Source organism: Heterodontus francisci, chromosome 10 (genome assembly GCF_036365525.1).
Source record: "Heterodontus francisci isolate sHetFra1 chromosome 10, sHetFra1.hap1, whole genome shotgun sequence".
NCBI lineage: Eukaryota > Metazoa > Chordata > Chondrichthyes > Heterodontiformes > Heterodontidae > Heterodontus > Heterodontus francisci.
In genome coordinates this window covers 78194185-78215859 of record NC_090380.1, presented here as the reverse complement: position 1 = coordinate 78215859, position 21675 = coordinate 78194185, and the positions used below count along the sequence as shown (strand labels likewise).

Here is a 21675-nt window from a genome sequence, read left to right as displayed (position 1 = left end):
CATTAATTTTAAACTTTTTCTTTCATTGTTTGTCTCTTTCATTGCCAGATATTTCCCTCTCTTCTTCAGTGCATTCTATTTCCTCTTCTTCCTTCTTACTTAATTGACATCAATTTCCTTCTTCCTTTCCCCCTTCATTGCTCACATCCTCCCGTCCTTCTACTCGGGTGCTTGATGGTCGGCACAGACGCGTTGGGCCAAAGGGCCTGTTTCTATGCTGTATAACACTATGACTATGACTTCTATATTTAGAGATACAGCACTGAAACAGGCCCTTTGGCCCACCGAGTCTGTGCCGACCAACAACCACCCATTTATACTAATCCTACGTTAACCCCATATTCTCTACCACATCCCCACCATTCTCCTACCACCTACCTACACTAGGGGCAATTTACAATGGCCAATTTACCAATCAACCTGCAAGTCTTTGGCTGTGGGAGGAAACCGGAGCACTCGGCGAAAACCCAAGCAGACAAAGGGAGAACTTGCAAACTCCACACAGGCAGCACCCAGAACTGAACCCGGGTCGCTGGAGCTGTGAGGCTGCGGTGCTAACCACTGCGCCACTGTGCCACCCGATTTTGATCAGTTTGCCAGGCTTACCAAGGTAAGTGAAGGTACAAGTGCCTGTACAGATGCTGAGACACTGTTAGCAACATGACTCACCTCCACATTACCCAGGATTATATATTGTCTAAGATAAAATTACTGAGGTCTTAGTAGGCACAAGAAACTCCCCCCATTTCCTGGTGAATACAATACCTCTCCTATCATTCCACCATCCCATAGAGTCATAGGGTCATTTATGGCATAGAAGCAGGCCATTCGGCCCATTGAGATCATGCCGGCTCTCTGCAGAGCAATCCAGTCAGTCCCACTCCCCCGCTCGATTCCCGTAACCCTGCAATTTTATTTCTTTCAAATGCCCATCCAATTTCTTTCTTTTTGAAATCATTGACTGTCTCTGCTTCCAGCACCCTTGTGGGCAGCAAGTTCTTGCTTCTCTTGCCCAAAACCTTCAATCTGTGTCCCCTGGTCCTTGTACCATTAGTTAGTTTTCCTTGTCCAAATTATCTAAGCCTATTACAATCATGTGCACCTTGATCAAATCTCCCCTCAATCTCCTTTGCTCCAAGGAGAACCACCCCAGCTTTTCCAACCTAACCTTGTAAGTACAAACCCCATCCCTGGAACCATTCTGATAAATCTCATCTGCACCCTCTCAAGGACCCTCACATCCTTCCTAAAGGGGGGGTGATCAGACCCGGACGCAATACTCTAGTTGGGGTCTAACCAGAGATTTATATAGAGGTTCAGCATAACTTCCCTGCTTTTGTACTCTATGCCTCTATTTATGAAGCCCAAGGTCACATATGCTTTGCTAACTAGTCTCTTAATCTCTCCTTCCACCTTCATAGATTGATGCACATGCACCCCAGTTCCCTCTGTTCCTGTATACTCTTTAGGACTGTGCCTTTAAGTCTATATTGCCACTCCTTATCCCTTCTGTCAAAATGCATCACCTCACACTTGTATTAAATTCCATCTGCAACTTGTGTGTCCACGCTGCTGGCCTATCTATGTCCTGTTGCAGGCAATTTGTGTGATCCTCAATGTTTGCCACTCCTCCAAGTTTGGTATCATCAGCAAAATTTGAAATTCTACTCTGTATTCCAACATCCAAATCATTTATGTATAGCAAAAAAAATCAGTGGTCCTAGCACTGACCCTTGGGGAACACCACTGTCTACCATCCTCCAGTCTGAAAAAGAACCATTTAGCATGACTCGCTGTTTTCTGTCCTGAAGCCAATTTTTTATCCAATTGGACACTGACCCTCCTATTCAATGAGCCGCAATTTTGGTAACCAGCCTTTTATGTGGTACCTTATCATGTTGTCTTAAAATCCATATGAACAACATCCAGTACATTCCCTTCATCAAAACCTTCTCTGTTACTTCATCAAAAAATTCAATTAGATTAGTCAAGCATGATCTGCCTTTGTTAACTAGCCTTTTGTTTGGTAGTTTATCAAACTCTTTCTTAAAATCCATATGGACATATCCACCACCTTCCCTTCATAAACTTCTTTGTTACTTCATCAAAACATTCAGTTAGATTAGTCAAGCTTGATCTTCCTTTTACAAATCCATGCTGGCTATCCTTAATTAACTCAAACCTCTCCAAGTGCCTGTTGATTTTTTCCCCTGATTATTGTTTCTAAAACCTTACCCACCACTGAAGTTAAACTAACTGGCCTAGGAGTTGCTAGGACTGTCCTTACATCCTTTCATGAACAAGGGTGTTATTCTCCAATCCTCTGGCACCTCCCCCATAACTGGGACTGAACACTGAATTCAATAATTTCAGAGCATGACGGGCCCCCCATTTTACTTTCATTTTTAGTTATTTTTTCTTTTTTTCTTTTTAAAATTTTTTACAGTTTTTTTTTGTTTATTTCATTTCATTTTAGTTCGGTAAGTTTACTTACCCACAGTTTTTTTTTCATGTTTGTACTTGCTGCTGTTCAATCTTCAGTCCGTTAACACCCTATCTGTGCGAATGCTTTGTCTTTCAACACACCATTAACATATTGTTTGCCTTTGCTCCATGATCTTTTGGTCAGCTATGTGGCCTTGTCCAATCTACACCTTCTCTTTTGTTATTTCTTGCCCCACCCCCGCCTCACTTGCTTATAACCTTTGACATTTCTAATATTTGCTAGTTCCGAAGAAGGGTCGCTGACCTGAAACTTTAACTCTGCTTCTCTTTCCACACATGCTGCAAGACCTGCTGAGTGATTCCAGCATTTCTTGTTTTTATCTCAGCCATTACTAGTTGGCTGCAAGTAGCAGGTACAGATGTTGCTACTTCTTGCTGACAATGACAGTAGTTCAGCATCAATGCGGCCCTCTCCAAAGCCAGCACAGACGGGAGCTTCTAGTCAGGCCCTGATAGACATTGGACACATAGCAACATGGCTCTGAAAACAGGTCCTTTAGGAACACTAGCTTAACCTTGACAAATGCCCCATCAGTCCTCAACAGCTCCACTAGTACAGTTCTTGTCACAAACCTCACAACTACTTGATAGTGAGGTAACATCATGCAGGAGTGTGAGGCTACGGTCACACATGAAAAGAGCATTCAGCACTAGGGGCAGTCACGCTGTTAACAAGTTGTAGTATGGCACAATGAAGGGACAAATAGTAATAAGCAGGTACATTTTTGACAGTTCAGTGTATTTGTGTATTTTTTTCAAGGTAGACCTAAAACATGGTGATTAATGTTTGTAAATGTTCACTCCCAGAGAGGATACTGAAGGAATTACAAATTGACTGAACAGTTATCTGAGAAAAAGGTAAGGAATCGTGGAAGGCTTTACAGTGTCATTCAACTAGAGGGTACTCTTTTTATAGGAAGAAGCTTTTGATGATCTCTTGCCTGAAGGGACATGCTTCTGACAACAGGCTATCATTGTCCACGTCGTCTCTCTCCTGGGATTCAGTGTCATGAGGAGGAGATTGGTCTGCAGCACCTTCTCCCTCTTTATTTTTTGTGCTTGGAAGTTTCAATCCTTTAGTATTAACCAAATTATGTACATGCAACAAGCCACCAAAACTCTAGATTATATTGCAGCGCTCTATGAATTATCCAGGCACTGGAAACAGGACTTGAGAATTCCAATTGTTTGTTCCGCAATGATCCCGGTAACATTCAAGGCCTTGCTGGATCTGTTTTTGGCCTCTTCTTGAATTCCAAAAAGATGTCATCAGCATTGCTGGGTCCATGTATAACTTAATGAAGTCAGCAGAGTGCCTGAAAAGGGCATCCATGACCTGTCTAATGCAGCACTGAACCTCTGTTTGACTGATGTGGGTAATGTTGCCAGAGGTCGCCTTAAAACCTCTGGATTTCATATAAGTGCAGCTGTCAAAGCCACAGACAAGGTACTGCTCCTAATTGAAAGAGGTTGCAGGTCAGGTTCCAACAGCTGGCACATCTTTATGAGTGGCAGGAAGAAAATGCAACCTACTCAGACACTCTGTGGTAAGACTACCTATAGGTCGGGCGTTGACTGTGCATATAATATAGTGTTCTCCTGGCTGCTATCTTTTCCTCCCCTATGTTATCCTCCTCTGCTTAAAACACAGGAATAAAGGAAGCTCCAGAGATAAATCCATTATTTAATTATGAAGACGACCCTTTAAATTCTCTGCAAATTTCACAAAGTTCCTTCAAATGTCCAGAAACTGCAGGTTCAAAGTAGCAAAAACGACAACCTAAGAGCTTACAGCCCATCATCATCTTGATCTCTTCCTGCCTGTGCCACCTTTACAAGGGCTCTAGTTTTCAGCTGCAGCAAATGGACAGAAAAGCGGGGTAATGGCCATGCCTCTGTCCGCTTCACTCAAATGCAGTGGTGCCGTTTCTGGCCTGCAGATCCAAATCAAAGCAGGTCATGTGAAGGAAAATCTGATGGACATTTTTAAAAAGGGTCAATTTCACCACATTTTACTTGCCAGACTGGGTCTATGCTGTCCAAAAATGGGCAGTTTTCTTAAGAACAATCCAAAGCACTGTGTGAGAGACCAAAAGGATTTGCCATGTGGGTGTGGGAGGACAGAATATAGACAGAAGTACCAATTGTTGTTATATGCCTTTTAGAAGCATCTCAGAACATCAGAGCAGGTGTATTATCTGAGGAAAGCCGGGAACTTCGAAAAATATAGAGATTGAATATTATTTTCAGAAAAAATGATAGCAATAGAGGATGATAGAATAATAAGCCTGGCGAATGAATTATTGTGTATTAATTTCAATGCATTTCAAAGGTAAGTTATAAAAATACCAGCACATCATCCCCTCAATCTATTCTAGTGAAGAATTTATTTCTAAATTGCATCATATTGATAAAATACATTTGTGAGTACTCACTAATCTGTTGGTGGATGTGAATGCCTTCATGGACATCTTGGCATGATCCTTCTCACTGGCTACCAAATACAAAGGATCTGTGGTGGACAAGAGGTCATTTTGTTATTCAATAGCTCATCAACAGAATGTTTTTCTAACTTGATGAGAAGTATTGATGTATATAATTAAGATAAGAATGTTTGCTGTCATTTTTAAAGGTTACTTTGTAGACATTGATTTAAAACTAAACGTGATTGTGCTCTGATTAAGTCAAGTAATTAATCAATTATGTAATCAATGGTAATCTGTAGTAATATTATCGATGAACTTGTTTTTCCCAAGAACTCCTTTGTTTTGTTGTCATGCTGGTCAAAGCAGGTCATGCTTACAGCCATTGTTTTGTCTAAACTACTGTTTTTCTCTTCTTACCAGATTGTTAAAAATAAAGTAAAAGCAAAATACTGCAGATGCTGGAAATCTGAAATAAAAACAAGAAATGCTGGAAATACTCAGCAGGTTTGGCAGCATCTGTGGAGAGAGAAGCGGAGTTAACGTTTCAGGTCAGTAAGCCTTCATCAGAAGTGTGATAATACAACAATCATAGATTTACTCTGAAGAGTTATGGAAAAAATTGACTTTATGTTTAAAACAAAAAAGTACCTTTATTTTAAAAAGTGAACAATGGTCCAAAATGGTCATCAAAGAAAAGGGGATTGGCCTTTTGTGTATTCAGTCAGATAAAGGACAAATCTTAAAAGCCAAAGGGTGTTAATGGAACCCATCTTACACCTATCCTAAACCATTCCAGAATTGAATGTCTTCATCTGAAACAAAGGAGGTGTGAAGTAGCCATGTCCTGGGCCATTGCGCAACCACCATGGGGAAGAGATGAGAATGTCTCCTACCAGGAGGTGATAGGTGACACTGTATTACATTTTTAAAAAGACAGCCAGAGAGAGACTGACCCAGAAGGTGGCTACTTGTAACAGCTTGAGTTCCAGCCAAGCCAGGAAGCACAGTGAGAGCTTGAAGTAACCCACCATCTTAAACAGAACCTTCAATCAAGAAAGAAATCTACAATTATCTCAGACCTGCTTCCATCTAGAACTTGATCCTCAAGAGAATTCAACAGGTTTATTGTAACCCTACCCTCCATTAAAAAGCACCTTCCTTTTCCCTTCTCTATCTGTTTCTTCTTGTGTATGTGCGTGTGTGTGCGATGTGGGAGTGAATGCGGTTGCAACAAATTCGGGGTAAGGTATACTGATCAATAAACAACTGACTTTCCTTTTTTAAAACCTACAAGAAAACCTGTCACTTTCTGGTTATTTGAAAAATAAAACATAAAGCAGCAAAACTCGAATACAAATACACTTGCTACGATCAGGTAAGGAGTTAAAGGGGGGAAATGCCCATGTCACACCACGTGGTCATAACAAATTGGAGGCTCATCTGGGATCTGAACTGCTAGACTAACAAGACATTTGGAAAATGGGAGGAATGTTGACCTCTAAAATTGTGGAAAAATAAACAAACAGGTTTTCCTGTATTCTTCTGTTTTTTTTTCTCTACAGTGCTAGAAATAAAAGAGATGGTCACATCTAATATTAAGGAGTTTGTAGAGCAGGGAGAGATATCCCACAATAAGTTAAACAAATTAAATGTTGAAGATTTTAAAAAAGCTTAACTACAGAGGTGGAAATCACTTTCAGCAAAAAGCAATGAAACCTGAACTGGTGAAAAGTCTAGCCAATCATTTTAAACTTACCGCTGAACTAGAAGAAGAATGTCTAGAATCAGAGTCCAAAAAAATAATTCTAGCTAGAACCCAGTTACAGATGAAAAAGGAAGAGAGATGGTTTCAGCTTCAAAAGGAAAAGGAAGAAAGTGAGTTTCAGCTGCAAAAGGAAAAAGATGAAAGAGAGTTGCAGTTGAAAAGGCAAAAGATGCAATTTCAGAAGGAAAAAGAGGAAAGGCAGATGCAAAGAGAGGAAGCAGCAAGAAGGTTTCAGTTAGACAAACCCAAAATGAAAGTGCTACTAGTCACTCAAACCTTATCCCTAATTCGGAGCAAAACTTTGATGGGCTGAGACACTCAAGATTAGTGCCAAAATTTAATGAGTAAGAGGTTGAGTCATATTTTATCTCATTTGAGAAAATAGCTACCAGACTAAAATGGCCAAAAGAATTTTGGACTCTCTTCTTACAAGGTGAGTTCGTGGGTAGGGCTCGTGAAGTTTTTTTCCCTGTTATCAGAAGAAAGTGGTTATGATTATGAACAAACTAAAACTGCACATGAGCTGGTACCAGAAGCATACAGGCAGAGATTCCAACACACCTGGAAAAGGCCTACACTGAATTCAAAAGAATCAAACATATGTCTTTTGATCACTGGATACGATCTCTCAAGCTAGAACCCTCATATAAAAATTTGAGAGAAGTGATGTTGCTGCAACAGTTTAGAAATAGCATTCCAAGTACAAGAACTCACATTGAAGAACAAAGAGGCACAAAAGTAAGGGAAGCAGCTAAAATGGCCAACGACAATGAATTAATACATAAATCCCTAACTCTGAATAAATTTGGGTTTAGTAACTCGTACAAACTAGGGAGAGATAGCAGGGATGCAGAGGAAGCAAAACTAGGCTCGAGAGAAAAGGAGAGCAGTGAAGGAAAACACAACCAGTCTTCAACTTTTAAAAGAAGGAACTCAGGGCATAAGCCAGTGTTTCCAGTGTGGCAAATCTGGGCATGTCCTGGCCAATTGTTGATATGCCAAAAAAACTGTAGGAGGCACTGCAGGCAAGCCTGTGTCTGTGATTTTGAAAGCGGTAAGCCTATTTTCTAATATAGCTCAAGAGCAGAGCACATATCAGAACTTTTTGCACAAATGAAAACTGACTCCTTTTGTGCCCCAGGCATCAGACAAGGGAAATAACCATCCTCAGAGATACCAGTTGTTTTCAAACCCTACTGGCAGCCAAACTGACAGAAATGCCACCAGAAAGCAGAAAAAATATCATGGTATTGGTAAAGGGCTTACTGGCAAATGCTTGAAGGTTCCCTTAGTTAAAATTTACCTACATAGTAAGTTGGTCACTGGGGTAGTGACAGTTGGAATAATTCCGAGCTAACCCATGCAGGGGTATACCTATTGCTGGGCAATGACTTGGTAGGAAGCACAGTATTATACCCAGAGGGTCCAGAGCAGCCCACGGAGACTGGAGAAACTGAGGGGAGAAAACAAAACTCTGTACAACTGCAGAGGACTGGGAAAGTTCCAAAAATCCCACAGGGGGCAACAGAGCCAGAAGTATTTAGAAGGGCTCAGATATAGCATAAAAGATTTTAAGCAGCTAAGATAAAAGTTGAAAAAACTGAAAGTAAAGCAACTGAGATATGGTTAGCTGAAACTTTTTAATGAAGATTTAAATAGGGATGAGGGAAGTTCCGAAATAGGAAAGCCAAGAGTGAAGGAGATGCCTCACCTAGCTGAAGTACCATAGGGGAGTGCAGTGGAAGCTGGACAACCACCGGTGAGCAGCAGTGACCCAGAGGACATGAGGAAGATTAGGGAAACACTGACCTCTGAAGTAAAAGGAAAAGGGAAGGTAACATACCCTAAGGTGAACCATATTGGTGGAAATCACAAGAAAACTAAAAGTGAGGTCAGCATGGATCTACCCACTGAAGAACCACACAATTAGGTTCCAAATCCAAAACTAATCAACCCCAACAACCTAGAGTCACAACCCAGCCAGAACACGGGGCAGGAAGAAATCCCAGATGCCTCACAGCGGCTAAAAAACAATGCATCACCCACTATCACCCGAGAAATAAGAACCATCAATGTGCCAGAACCTGAATGGTTGACGTCATGTATTGTGGAAGCAATTGTTAAAGGGTTAAAGCGTGTACAAACAGGGAACCTCACCACAAGAAGCAACAGAAATTTGCATACTACAAACTTCACCAACAATCACATGGTCCTGCAGATTAACATACCTAAAGTAGTCCACACTGGTGTGAGAGAAACTACAACCCCATTTGACAACACGTAACAAAAGAAATGCAACTTTTTTTTAAATGGTACCTCATCCAAAGGAACGATAATGAAAAATTATAAATTTGAACCTCAAATGCCTGTTACAAGCAATGCCAGTCATAGCAGTTGTAAGATAGAGGAGTGAATGAAATGAATGTGTACAATGGTGTGACCCTAAATTGTCTTACTGTTCCTTTTTTCCCTTTTTCTAAAACCAAAAAATAAACCTGTTGGAGTTTTTTGAGGATGTTACTAACAGAATTGATAAAGGGAAGTCGGTGAACATAGTATACTTGGATTTTCAAAAGGCTTTTGATAAAGTCCCCCACAGGAGGTTGGGTAGCAAAATTAAAGCACATGGGATAGGAGGTAACATGCTGGCATGGATTAAGGATTGGTCAACAGGCAGAAAACACAGAGTAGGAATAAACAGGTCATTCTCGTATTAGCAGGCTGTGACTTGTGGGGTACCGCAAGGATCAGTACTTGGGTCCCAGCCGTTCACAATATATATCAATGATTTGGATATGGGGACTAAATGTAATACTTCCAAGTTCGAGGATGACACAAAACTAGGTGGGAGTGTGTGCTGTGAGGAAAATGCAATGTGGCTTCAAGGGGATTTGGACAGACTTAGTGAGCGGGCAAGAACGTGGCAGATGGAATGTAATGTGGAAAAATGTGCGGATATCCACTTTGGTAGGAGGAATAGATGTCCAGAGTATTTCTTAAATGGTAAGAGATTAGAAAGTGTAGCTGTACACTTGTCAATAAGTCCTTGTCAATAAGTCACTGAAAGCTAACATGCAGGTGCAGCAAGCAATTAGGAAGGCTAATTGTATGCTAACCTTTATCGCAAGAGAATTTGAGTACAGGAGTGGTGAGGTCTTGCTTCAATTGTATAGAACCTTGGTTAGACTGCACTTGAAGTACTGTGTGCAGTTTTGCTCCCCTTACCTTAGGAAGAATATTATTACCTTAGAGGGAGTGCAACGAAGTTTCACCAGACTTGTTCCCGGGATGGCGGGACTGTCCCATGAAGAAAATGGGGAAACTGGGCCTGTATTCTCTAGAGTTTCAAAGAATGAGAGGTGAGCTCATTGAAACCTACAAAATACTTAAAGGGATAGACAGGATAGATGCAGCTATGATGTTTTCCCTGGTTGGGGTGTCTAAAACCAGGGTACGCAATTTCAAAATAAGGGGGAAGCCACTTAGGACAGAGATGAGGAGAAATTTATTTATTTAGAGGGTTGTGAATCTTTGGAATTCTCTACCCCAGAGGGTCATGGAAGCTCAGTCATTGAGTATGTTTAAAGCAGAGATGGACAGATTTCTAAATACAAATGGCATAAGGGGATATGAGCATAGTGTGGGAATAAGGCATTGAAGTGGATGATCAGCCATGATCATATTGAATAGTGGGGCAGGCTCGTTGGGCTGAATGGCCTACTCCTGTTCCTATGTTCCTAATATACATTGACCATACGTTAGTTGAATAAGTAGAACCCCTGACAGGGGATGTCAGTTCAACAGTCCCAACTCTTATCATGATGCCACAATGGAGCTGATGGGCAGAAGTGCCCACCTACTCCCCATTGGAATTCTACAACAGAGTAAGAAAGGGGTGGATATCTGCCCTAATTTTGCCCTTTACCCATCTTGCACCAAAAAAAGCTAAGATTATTTTTATTTGTTATCGGGACGTGGGCATGCTGGCAAGGCCACATTTATACTGATCAGTTTTTATCCACTAGCAATTGAGAAATTTGCAATACAACCTCAAAATCCTCAATAAGAGTCAAATGCATAGTATGGGACAAGAGTTATGGGGTGGTAGCTTCCTTTCTCTGAAGACATTATTGATCCAATTGGGTTTTTACAACAATCTGGCAAATTTCATGGTAATGCTCTTTCAGAGAGCTGGTGCGGACACGATGGGCCGAATGGCCTCCCACTGCACTGTAACGATTCTGTGATATAAGCAGAAAATGCTGGAAATACTGAGCAGGTCTGGCAGCATCCGTGAAGAGAGAAACAGAGTTAACATTTCAGGTCTGTGACCTTTCACCAGAACTCTGCACAGGTGCTGCCAGACCTGCTCGGCATTTCCAGCATTTTTTGTTTCTATTTCAATCTTCCAGCATCTGCGGTATTTTGCGTTTGTATTAGCTTTTAAGGTAACTTTTTTTTGATGCTACCCCACAAATTACCAGATTTATTGAATGCAATTTCATAATTATCCACTATGATAGCACAAACTTCGGGTTAATATTTCAATACCATAAGCACTACACTTCAGGACTATGATCGCTTACACTGATAATAAAAGAGAGGATATAAAGGCAGGAGACCAAAACAAAAATGCATTTACTACATTTTTAAACTGTGCAAGCAAATGAGCAAATAATTGAACAAAATAGATTTGCCTGAATAATTCAAATACTGTTATGTAAGTGAATTACCATGGATTATTATGTTTTTTATATTCAAGGGACTATCAAAGAAGTCACAAATTGTTGTGCAATGCCACTGAATTATGTGGTCAAAACAAGAGGCTTGTTTTGGCAGATCAGTCTACGGAACAAAGAACAAACAATCCAGCATAAGCAGCTAGGGACATCCCAGTATTAACATACTGTTTATCATTAAATGGTCACTGTAAATACCTGGTCTCTTATACATGTTCACTGTATTAAGGAAGCTTTATTGAATGAGATGCAGAACCAGTTTCTTCATACAATGCAAGTATCACAGCTGGGTGGTAGGATACATCATTCTGTTGCAGCTTTTTTTCCACTTAAGAGGGCAGTGAAGGCTTCTTTGGTAAATGATAGGATAGAAATCTGATCATGAACTCCATGCACAAATGCTCACATGCCTGTACTACACTCCTGTAGGTGCTATTTATATGCTGGCATTAACTCACACAGTAGCACACAAAGGAATGTAGTATGAGAATATTAAGTGCCCATATATGAACTTTGTTTAGCAGAATTTTTATCCACTTAAGTCTGCACTATAAGTACCTGAGTCTAAGTTGATTTTAAAAGGGAGCAAGGGATAGACCAAGTAATTGCATGCCAGTCAGCCTAATCTCGATGGTGGGCAAATTATTGGAAAATATTCTGAGGGACAATATAAATCCTCATTTAGAAAGGCACAGGTTAATCATGGACAGTCAGCATGGATTTTTTAAGGGAAGGTTGCGTCAGACTAACTTGATTCAATCTTTTGAGGAGGAAACAAGGAGGGTCGAAGAGGGTTGCATATTTAATGTAGTCGATATTGATTTTAGCAAGGCTTTTGACAAGGGCACAACGGAAGACGGGTCACAAAAGTAAACCCCCTTGGGATCCAAGGGAAAGTGGCAAATTGGTCCCAAAATTGGCTCAGTTATCAGGAAGCAAAGGAGAACAGTGGCTGGTAACTAGGTCAATGAATAACAGTAATGGCTGTTTCCAGTGGTTGTTTCACAGGGCTCAATACAAGGTCCCTTGCTTTTTGTGGTAAAAACAATGATTTAGCCTTAAATGTAAGGGGTGTGATTAAGAAGTTTGCAGATGATATAAAATTGGTCGTGTGATTGATAGTGAGGTAGAAAGCTGTCAATTGCAAGAAGGTATCAATGGACTGGTTAGCTGGGCAGAAAAATGGCAAATGGAATTCAATCCACAGAGGTGTGAGATAATGCATTTGGTGTGGGCCAAAAAAGGCAAGGGAATACATAGTCTGAGAACTGTACTAATCCAGAGGCCTGGACTGATGCAGCTGGTGGAATTTAAATCCAATTAGTTAATAAAGCTGAAATAAAAAGCTAATATCAGTGATGATGATTGTTACCAGTGCTTCCATTTTTTTGTTAATTTTTCTTTGAGGACTTGGGTTTTAAAAACTGAAAAGGATTCCATAGATGCTGGAACTTTGCTTTTTTTTTTTTAAAAGAGGTCATCAGAAGGTCTTTTGGACTGAGCTTGTAAATAACAGTTCCTGGAAGAATCAAGGAGTGCTAAAAACAAGCACTTACTAGAAGTCATCTGTCTTTAGATAATTACCCAGCAGGGGTTTTTTGACTTGGGGAAAGATGTTTACAAAGAAGTGACAGGTCAAGATTTTTAGGGGTCAGGAGGCTTGACTCCTGAGGGATGTTTATGGTTTCACTTTGGACAGGCAGTTGGGATATGGACAATGGTTTGAAAAGGAGTTAAACAATCAACCTACCAAGGACAAGCCTCAACTCAGCCTGTTCCAGCTCTTTGAAAAGCCTGCCAGTTTTCCATCTCTGGGAAGCAAGTGTAAGAAACTGCCTGAAACCCCTGTTACTACATTTTTCCTGGAAAGCCCGCCCAAACTGATCTTCAACATTGACTGACAAGAACTGTTCTCGGAAGATCTTGGTGACAGCCATCTACACGTAGTTGGGACGCCAAAACAAATAAAGGGACATCTGACATTTTTCCATATCTTCTCTTTTTACTTCAAGAATTAGCAAGTATTTGGCCACACTATTATTTTTGTCTGTTTTATAGAGCTCTAAAGAGTTAATCTCTCTTTTTTCAGTTAACCGGTGTATGTGTGTGTGCGTGCGTGTGTGAGGGGGACTAAGGTAAAAAGGGAACTTTTATATTTCAATCTGTGTGTTAATGCTTTGCATCATTACTGGTTAAGATTTGTTTTACACTAAACTGATACTTTTGTTGGTTAGTAAAGAAACCTGGCTGGTGTATTTTATTCTGGGATAAAAATAGAGTCTATGATTGACCGTATCGGTAACTGGGGAAAAAATTTAAAATATGTTGTGACCTGTGGAGAAGTGGAACTAGAAAAACAGTGCACTCCTCCTGCCTCGGTCTTAAAATGATCATGAAACAACCAGATTGTTGTAAAAAACCATCTTGTTCATTAATGTCCTTTAGGGAAGGAAATCAGACGTCCTTCCCCCGGCTGGCCCACACGTGACTCCAGACTACGGCAATATGGTTGACTCTGAACTGCTCACTGAAATGGCCTAACACACGATTCAGTTTTATCAAACCCCTACAGAAAAGTCGAACAAGAATAAAACCAGACAGACAACCTGGCATTGACCTAGGCACCAGAAATGAAAAGGCACACTCTGCCCAATCGAGCCTACAAAGTTCTCCTCACTGACATCTGAGGACTTGTTTCAAAATTGGGACAGCTGTCCCACAGTCTAGTCAAGTAATAACCTGACATAGTCATATTCATCAAATCATACTTTACAGCCAATGTCCCAGACTCCTCCTTCACCAACACAGGGTATGTCCTGTCCCACCGACAAACCCATGACAGGTGGTGGCACAGTGGTATACAGTAGGCAGGGAGTGGCCCTGGAAGTCCCTGATATTAACTGTGAACCTCATGAAGTCTCATGGCATCAGATCAAACATGGGCAAGGAAACCTCCTGCTGATTACCACCTACCACAAGAACACAACAAATAGGAGCAGGAGTAGATCATATGGCCCATCAAGCCTGCTTTGCAATTCAATTTGATTGCGACTGATCCTAGGCTGTACCTCCACTTTCCTGCCCACTCACCATATCCCTTGATTCCCTGAGAGACTAAAAATCTGTCTATCCCTGCCTTAAATGTATTCAACAATGGAGCATCCACAACCCTCTGGAGCAGAGAATTCCAAAGATTCACAACCCTTTGAGTGAAGTAATTTCACCTCATCTCAATTCTAAATGATCGGCCCGTTATCCTGAGACTGTGCCCCCATGTTTTAAATTCCCCGACCAGCGGAAACAATCTCTCAGTGTCTACCCTATCCAGCCCCTTCAGAATCTTGTATGTTTCTAAACTCCAGAGAATATATGCCCAATTTATTCAGCCTCTCATCATAGGACAGCCCCCTCATCCCAGGGACCAATATAGTGAACCTTCACACACACAAGAAATGCTGGATTCACTCAGCAGGTCTGGCAGCATCTGTGGAAAGTGAACCTTCACTCTACCGCCTCCAATGCAAGTATATCCTTTCTTCAGTGTGGAGACCAAAATGAGACACAGTATTCCAGATGTGGTCTCACCAAAACCTTGTACAATTGTTGCGGCAGACGGCCATTTTGAATAATGGAGGTGGCTGTTCCCTGCCACCTCCCCACCCACCACCACCCCCCCCCCAAAATCACATGGCGGGTAGAAATGGAGATGGCATTTGGGGAGTCACCGGATGTCGAACCAGGTACTGGCACCATCTTTAAAAGCATGCCATTCACCCTCTCCCTGCATTCTATAATCTTCCCCAGCGATAGCAAGACGACATCCTCCTGCCTGACAAAGCAAGCCTGGATGGAGAACGCAGAGGAGGTTAGAGGCTGTGGAGTCACCTGACGAAACTGGGTCCAGTGTAGGAAGAGGGTCAGTGACCTGCTACATTCAGCAAAGATAAGTGGCAGGTTCCAAAATTGTTTGGTGTGATCTGGCTGTCTCTACAAGTATAGCTCATGGGTGCCACTGCCATTTTAAGGACAGGGAGGTCATAGCAGATGATTGGCTGCATCTGTGAATCAAGTCTCCCTCGGTAATACCTCAGAACAGCTTAGACCTTTGACAGGTTGAGTCAGTATGTCAGACAAAGCATTCCCCAGGTGTTGATGAAGTGCATATGTTAGTAGAACCACAATGTTAAGTTTGGTAATGTTCAATATCTGCATCCTTGCTCTTTAAAGAAAAAGAGGGCTCATAACAGGAGGGAGATGGCCAGGACGGGTGGCGGAGTGTCCAACCTACGTCCTTTAAGTCAGACCAAAGAGGAGGCACTGCAACTAGCTGGCAGCAAAAGAGGACATACCATCTCAGGGGTCTCGGGATCCCAGCGAAAGAGATTAATTATTGCCAACCAGATAAAAATGCAATAACCATGGTGAATTAACTTCGGAATACTGTCCTCAATGGGATCTGTGTAACTTAACCCACACATATGTTGTTTGCAATGCATCTTGCAGATCGCCGTTCGCTGGACAACCTCTGAGGATGAGGAGCACTCAGAGGATGTACCATCCCATGACTCTCCTGCACCTTCCACCAGCGCAGATATTTTCACTTCGGTGGGAATCCACTCGGCTTTAAAACCAGGGTCAGAATCTGGTGAAAGCACAACACATGTGCACAAGCAGCTGGCTGGGGCTGAGACAGCCGAGGCCTCTGACAGTCAGAGGACTGTGGGTGGCCAGGCCCAAGCTGAGCCCCAGGCTGATGATGAGCCTCTGGTTTCGACAGCACAGGGCATGCTGGAATTGCAGGGAGAGGTAAAGCAACATCCGGCGGAGATTCCAGAGGCCTTAAGCGGGGCAAGTCCATCCATGCCATACCATGACCCAAGCATATCAGTGCATGGCTTCATCCATCGAGGCGTTGGTGACCCTCATGGACAGCCACATTCCACAGATGCACCATGACCTGTAAACTCTCGCCTTGGCCAAGAGGTCCAATCAGCAGTGGCAGGGCGAAAGAGGGACCAGGAGGCCGGAAAATGTTCCAACTCCTTCTCCAATGAGCAGGTATGCTCCAAAAAGCCTTGAGAGGGAGGAGGAGACGATGCGCTCCACATCTCGGGTCTCCCCTCAGGGTGATTCGAGTGTGCACACCGGCTCCTCATACCCTCCGCCAGTGAGCCAAGCTCCAGCAGCTGCGGTGCCCGAGTGTACTCCTGCACCAATGCACGAAGCCTTCAGGCAGCCGGGGCCCTCCAGACCTCAGGCACCCAGAGGACACCTGCCGAAGTCATCCCAAGCCAAGGGTCATAGAGTCATAGGCCGAAATTTTACAGTGGGCGGACGGGAGCCGGACTCCGACGTAAATATCAGTGCTGAACCCGCTTCCGACCAGCCTGGGGGTCTGTCCTGTATTTTACGGACCCCCAGACTTTAATTTGCCCAAGGCGGGACTTCCATCCACTTGAGGGAGGTGGTCCCGCCTCACTGAGCTGCCAGCCAATCAGTGGGCCGACAGCTCTTAGTTTCATCAGCGCCACCGGGAGCGGTGGCCACTGCTGGGACTGCAGCCCAGCTAACCAAGGAGGATACCAAGGAGCCGGGACTGAAGGTTAGTTTGGGTTGCCTCACCAGGGGAATCGGTCGTGTCCTGGTGAGTCTAGGGTGGTCGTTTGGGGGGGGAGGGGGGCGTCTTGGATCCCAGGGTTGGGTTGGGAGGCGGGGTGGCCCTCAATCGGGCACCCCCCCTGGGGTGCGGAAAGGCCAGCAGCTCTCACTGGGCGGCCTTCCACGTCCCCGGCACACCCGCTTGCCAAGGGTAAAATACCCGTGGAGGCAGGCAAGGGCGCTTAAGTGGCCACTTAAGGGTCTTGATTGGCCTCGGGCGGGCAGGCCACTTGTCACCCCACCCCCTGCCCGACCTCCGGAAACTTGGTCGGAGGCAGAATTGGGGCAGTTAGGCCTCCCGGAGCCTGCCGCTCAATTTTACGCCACCCCCATGCCACCATCCGACCCGCTGGGGCAACGTAAAATTCTGGCCATAGAGTTTACAGCACAGAAACAGGCCCTTTGGCCCATCGTGTCTGTGCCGGCCATCAAGCATCTAACTATTCTAATCCCATTTCCCAGCACTCGGCCCGTAGCCTTGTGTTCAAGTGCTCATCTAAATATTTCTTAAATGTTGTAAAGGTTCCTGCCTCTACCACCTCTTCAGGCAGTGCGTTCCAGATTGCAACCACCCTCTGAGTGAAATTTTTTTCCCCCAAATTCCCTCTAAACCTCCTGCCCCTTACCTTAAATCTATGCCCCCTGGTTATTGACCCCTCCGTTAAGGGAAAATGTTTCTTCCTATCTACCCTATCTGTGCCCCTTATAATTCTGCATACCTGAATCAGGACCCCCTCCTCAGCCTTCTCTGCTCTAAGGAAAACAACCCCAGCCTATCGAGTCTCTCTTCATAGCTGAAATGCTCCAGCCCAGGCAACATCCTGGTGAATCTCCTCTGCACCCTCTCCAGGGCAATCACATCCTTCCTATAGTGTGGCAACCAGAACTGTGCACAGTACTCCAGCTGTGGCCTAATTAGTGTTTTATACAGCTCCATCATAACCTCCCTGCTCTTATATTCTATGCTTCAGCTAATAAAGGCATGTATCCCATATGCCTTCCTAACCACCTTATCTACCTGTGCTGCTGCCTTCAGTGATCCCTCTGACCCTCTGCACTTCCTAGGGTCCTACCATCCATTGTATATTCCCTTGCTTTGTTAGTCCTCCCAAGATACATCACCTCACACTTCTCAGGCCTAAATTCCATTTGCCACTGCTCCGCCCATCTTACCAGCCCATCTATATCATCCTGTAATCTAAAGCTTTCCTCCTCACTATTTACAACACTACCAATTTTCGTGTCATCTGCAAACTTACTGATCATACCTCCTATATTCATGTCTAAATTATTAACATACACTACAAATCGTGATCAGCAGTCTGCCTCCAGTCCAGCTGCTGTTGCAGGGGATGTACCATGCAGGAGCACACGCAAACATATAAAAAAAGATACCCTGACTCATATGGGCTTTCACAGATGAAATAGATATCGTATGTTTAATGTAATTAAAAGTTAATTGGTGTAAATCCTCAGCCTTCATTGATGGATAACTGCATTCCACTATGGCGTGAGAATGACTACTGCAATGCCCTCAAACACCTTATTACATTGGCAAAGTGACCACTGACAACATTAACATGTCAATGAGCAGGATTGTTTCATTACTCGAATGATGTTACATGGGCACTGGCTGAACTGGATGTTGCTATTCATGTTAGAGGGCAAGATAGTACGGAGGAAGAAACTATATGCATGAGTGAGAGTTTTGGTCAGAAATATATTTATTGCAAGTTATTGATTTTGAAAATGCTCTATTATAAAGGGTCTGCCTTGCCTCCCTTGCGCATTGCTCAAGATGTCTGCTCTCCATCACTCTGCTAGTATCTTCCATGGCTGCTTGGTCTTGTGTGCCCTCTGTGACCTCTTCATGAAAGGAGGTTTCATACTTCCACATGTCTTCCTCTTGCAAAGCCTCCCTCCTCTGTAGAGCTATATTATGTAGAATGCAGCAGACCACAACAATGCACCCAACCCTCTGTAGGGCATACTGAAGGGCTCCACCAGATCTATTAAGGCAGTGGAAATGCATCTTTAGAATACCAATGGCCTGCTCAGTGGTCGCTCTGGTGGAGCAGTGGCAGGCGGCGTAATGATCTTCTGCATCATTGCTGGGGTTCCTTACAGACATCAGAAGCCAATATCCTCAATGGGTAGCAATTATCCCTGAGAATCCCCCCTTGAAGGTGAGCGGGGGGAGTGAAAAGATGTGGCACCTAGGACTGCCGAAGTATAAATGAGTTGTGGCAGTTCCCCGGAAGCGGGCAGACACTCGTAGGAAGTGCTTTCTGGAGTCGCATACAAGTTGCGCATTAATGGAATGAAAGCCCTTCCTTTTGATGAAAGCAGCTAGTTGGTCCGTGGGAGCCTTGATGGCCACAGGCGTGCAGTCGATCACACCTCAAAACTGTGGAAATCCCGCAATGGCCTCAAATCCAATGGCCCTCTCGGCCTGACACTCAGGGTCTAGCCTGTAGTATACAGTCACTGGCCCTCCTGAACACAGCATTGGTCACCTATTTGATGCAGATTGGGAGACCCCACACATGTGCCCGGTGGATCCCTGGAATGATCCAGAGGCATAAAAGTTTAGGGCCACAGTAATCTGCAGGGCCACAGGCACGGGGTGACCACCAAAACCTATTGGGCATAAACTGTCATTGAGCAGTTTGCAGAGGTGTGTGACAGCCTCTCTGGACAGTGCTGTCTTCTCCAGCAGTTCTGCTCAGACATCTGCAGGTACGTCAAGCGAGTTCTATATACTTGCTGCTGAATCTGTGCTCTTTGTTGCGTTCTCGGCTGCTGCTGCTCATGTCTGGGAGGATCCTCTTGTGCCGCAGCTGCCTCTTGGGCCCGCCTCCGGAGGATTCGTTTCAGCACAGCACGGGGATTCAAGAAAACAGGGTGAATCTTACCCATCTCTATCCTCCTTGGACCTTCGGCTTCCTTCAAAATTAAGTTTACTTATCTGTGCAAAGAGATGTTGGAATTTTGGTTATGGGAACCTTACATTTGCTCCATGGTACGGACTGGTGTTGGACCCGCAACATTTACAAAAGTACGAGCCATCATGAGAAAACCAACAACATTGCAGTGCCCTGCACTGGCCTTCTGAAAAAAAAACACTTCTATACTTGCAGAGTTCTCCCAACCACCCCACCTCACAGACATACAACATGCCAAGTTCTTCAAGCCACCTGTTACGATCAGGTGAGGAGGGGTCGAAAGGTTCCCCTCATTTCCCTCTCCTTGTTTGGCCACAACAAGTTTATTTCTTCTTTTATTTATTTATTTTTATTTATTTAGAGATACAGCACTGAAACAGGCCCTTCGGCCCACAGAGTCTGTGCCGACCAACAACCACCCATTTATACTAACCCTACAGTAATCCCATATTCCCTATCACCTACCTACACAAGAGGCAATTTACAATGGCCAATTTACCTATCACCTATAAGTCTTTGGCTGTGGGAGGAAACCGGAGCACCCGGCGAAAACCCACGCGGTCACAGGGAGAACTTGCAAACTCCGCAGAGGCAGTACCTAGAATCGAACCCGGGTCCCTGGAGCTGTGAGGCTGTGGTGCTAACCACTGCACCACTGTGGATACACTTGCCAATTCAGTGAGTGTTTAACTGTTTACACGCCGTGATCATAAAAAGAGCCAATCAGACTGGTTTTCTCCAATTTAACAAAGAAAGAGGTAAGCTTTATTGTACTTAAACCTATCTAAGTAAAATAATAAAATATGCTCCAACTTTCTCTCACACACACACACAAATAGGTTACAGAGTGGGGAAGGATAGATTGGTCAAATTAGAGTCCAGAGAAATAAAAGTAGTATACAGTTTGTGGAGCTTGGTGACTCTACTGGCTTCAGGATGAATTTGGTGGTCGCGCAACTTTCCTTTGTTGGTTCTTCGGCTTCAGTTTTGAAGATGTCGATGCTGATTCGTGGTTCGCCGGGAGACAGCAATGTGGCTGATTGCCTTCAAGGCAGTCTCTATCTGTTCTTTCTGGAAACTTCTCCACCCACTAGCACCACTCTCAGGCTTATGTAATTAAGCACAGTGAGCATCGATCGATGAACAGACTAACAAAATCAAACACAGATCAATTAAACTACTGAACACTACAGTCTGCAACAGGGAATATTCGAGTGGGTCGTCTCCACCAATTTAATATTTAGGTTTCCAGCCGGTGGATTAAAAAAAAGCATCATTCGACCTAGCACATTTGCCTGACACCCCCTCCCCACCCCCTACAGACAATGCAGTTGCCAAGTTCTCCCAACACTCCTTCACAGACCCACCACTTGCAGAGATCTTCCAAACCCCTTCTCCCCCACCACAGACAATGCATTTCAGAGTTCTTTCAACCAACCACTTCCCCTAGATAATAGCAGTAAAGTAAATTACCCTTTCAAGTCACCGAGGACACTCGCCTCGGTGTAGCCAGCTTTTAAAGACTTTAATTTGAGGGCACGTGGATGCCGCACGAACAATGCAAGGTTGTGAACGCCTGGTAAGATTGATATTAATTAGATTCAGATGTGTGATGAAGAGTATTTAACCTATGTAAA

The 21675-nt window shown here is 43.6% G+C and overlaps 1 protein-coding gene across 3 annotated transcripts in view; it reads right to left on the bottom strand.

Moving 5' to 3' along the window:
* Nucleotides 1-21675, bottom strand: part of cfap91 (cilia and flagella associated protein 91) — a 255903-nt gene that overhangs the window by 226746 nt on the left and 7482 nt on the right. For all 3 annotated transcript variants that reach the window (XM_068039945.1, XM_068039947.1, XM_068039946.1), the window contains one exon: nucleotides 4941-5017. In XM_068039945.1, coding sequence (XP_067896046.1) covers nucleotides 4941-5017 — 77 coding nt within the window. The remainder of the gene's footprint in view (nucleotides 1-4940; nucleotides 5018-21675) is intronic.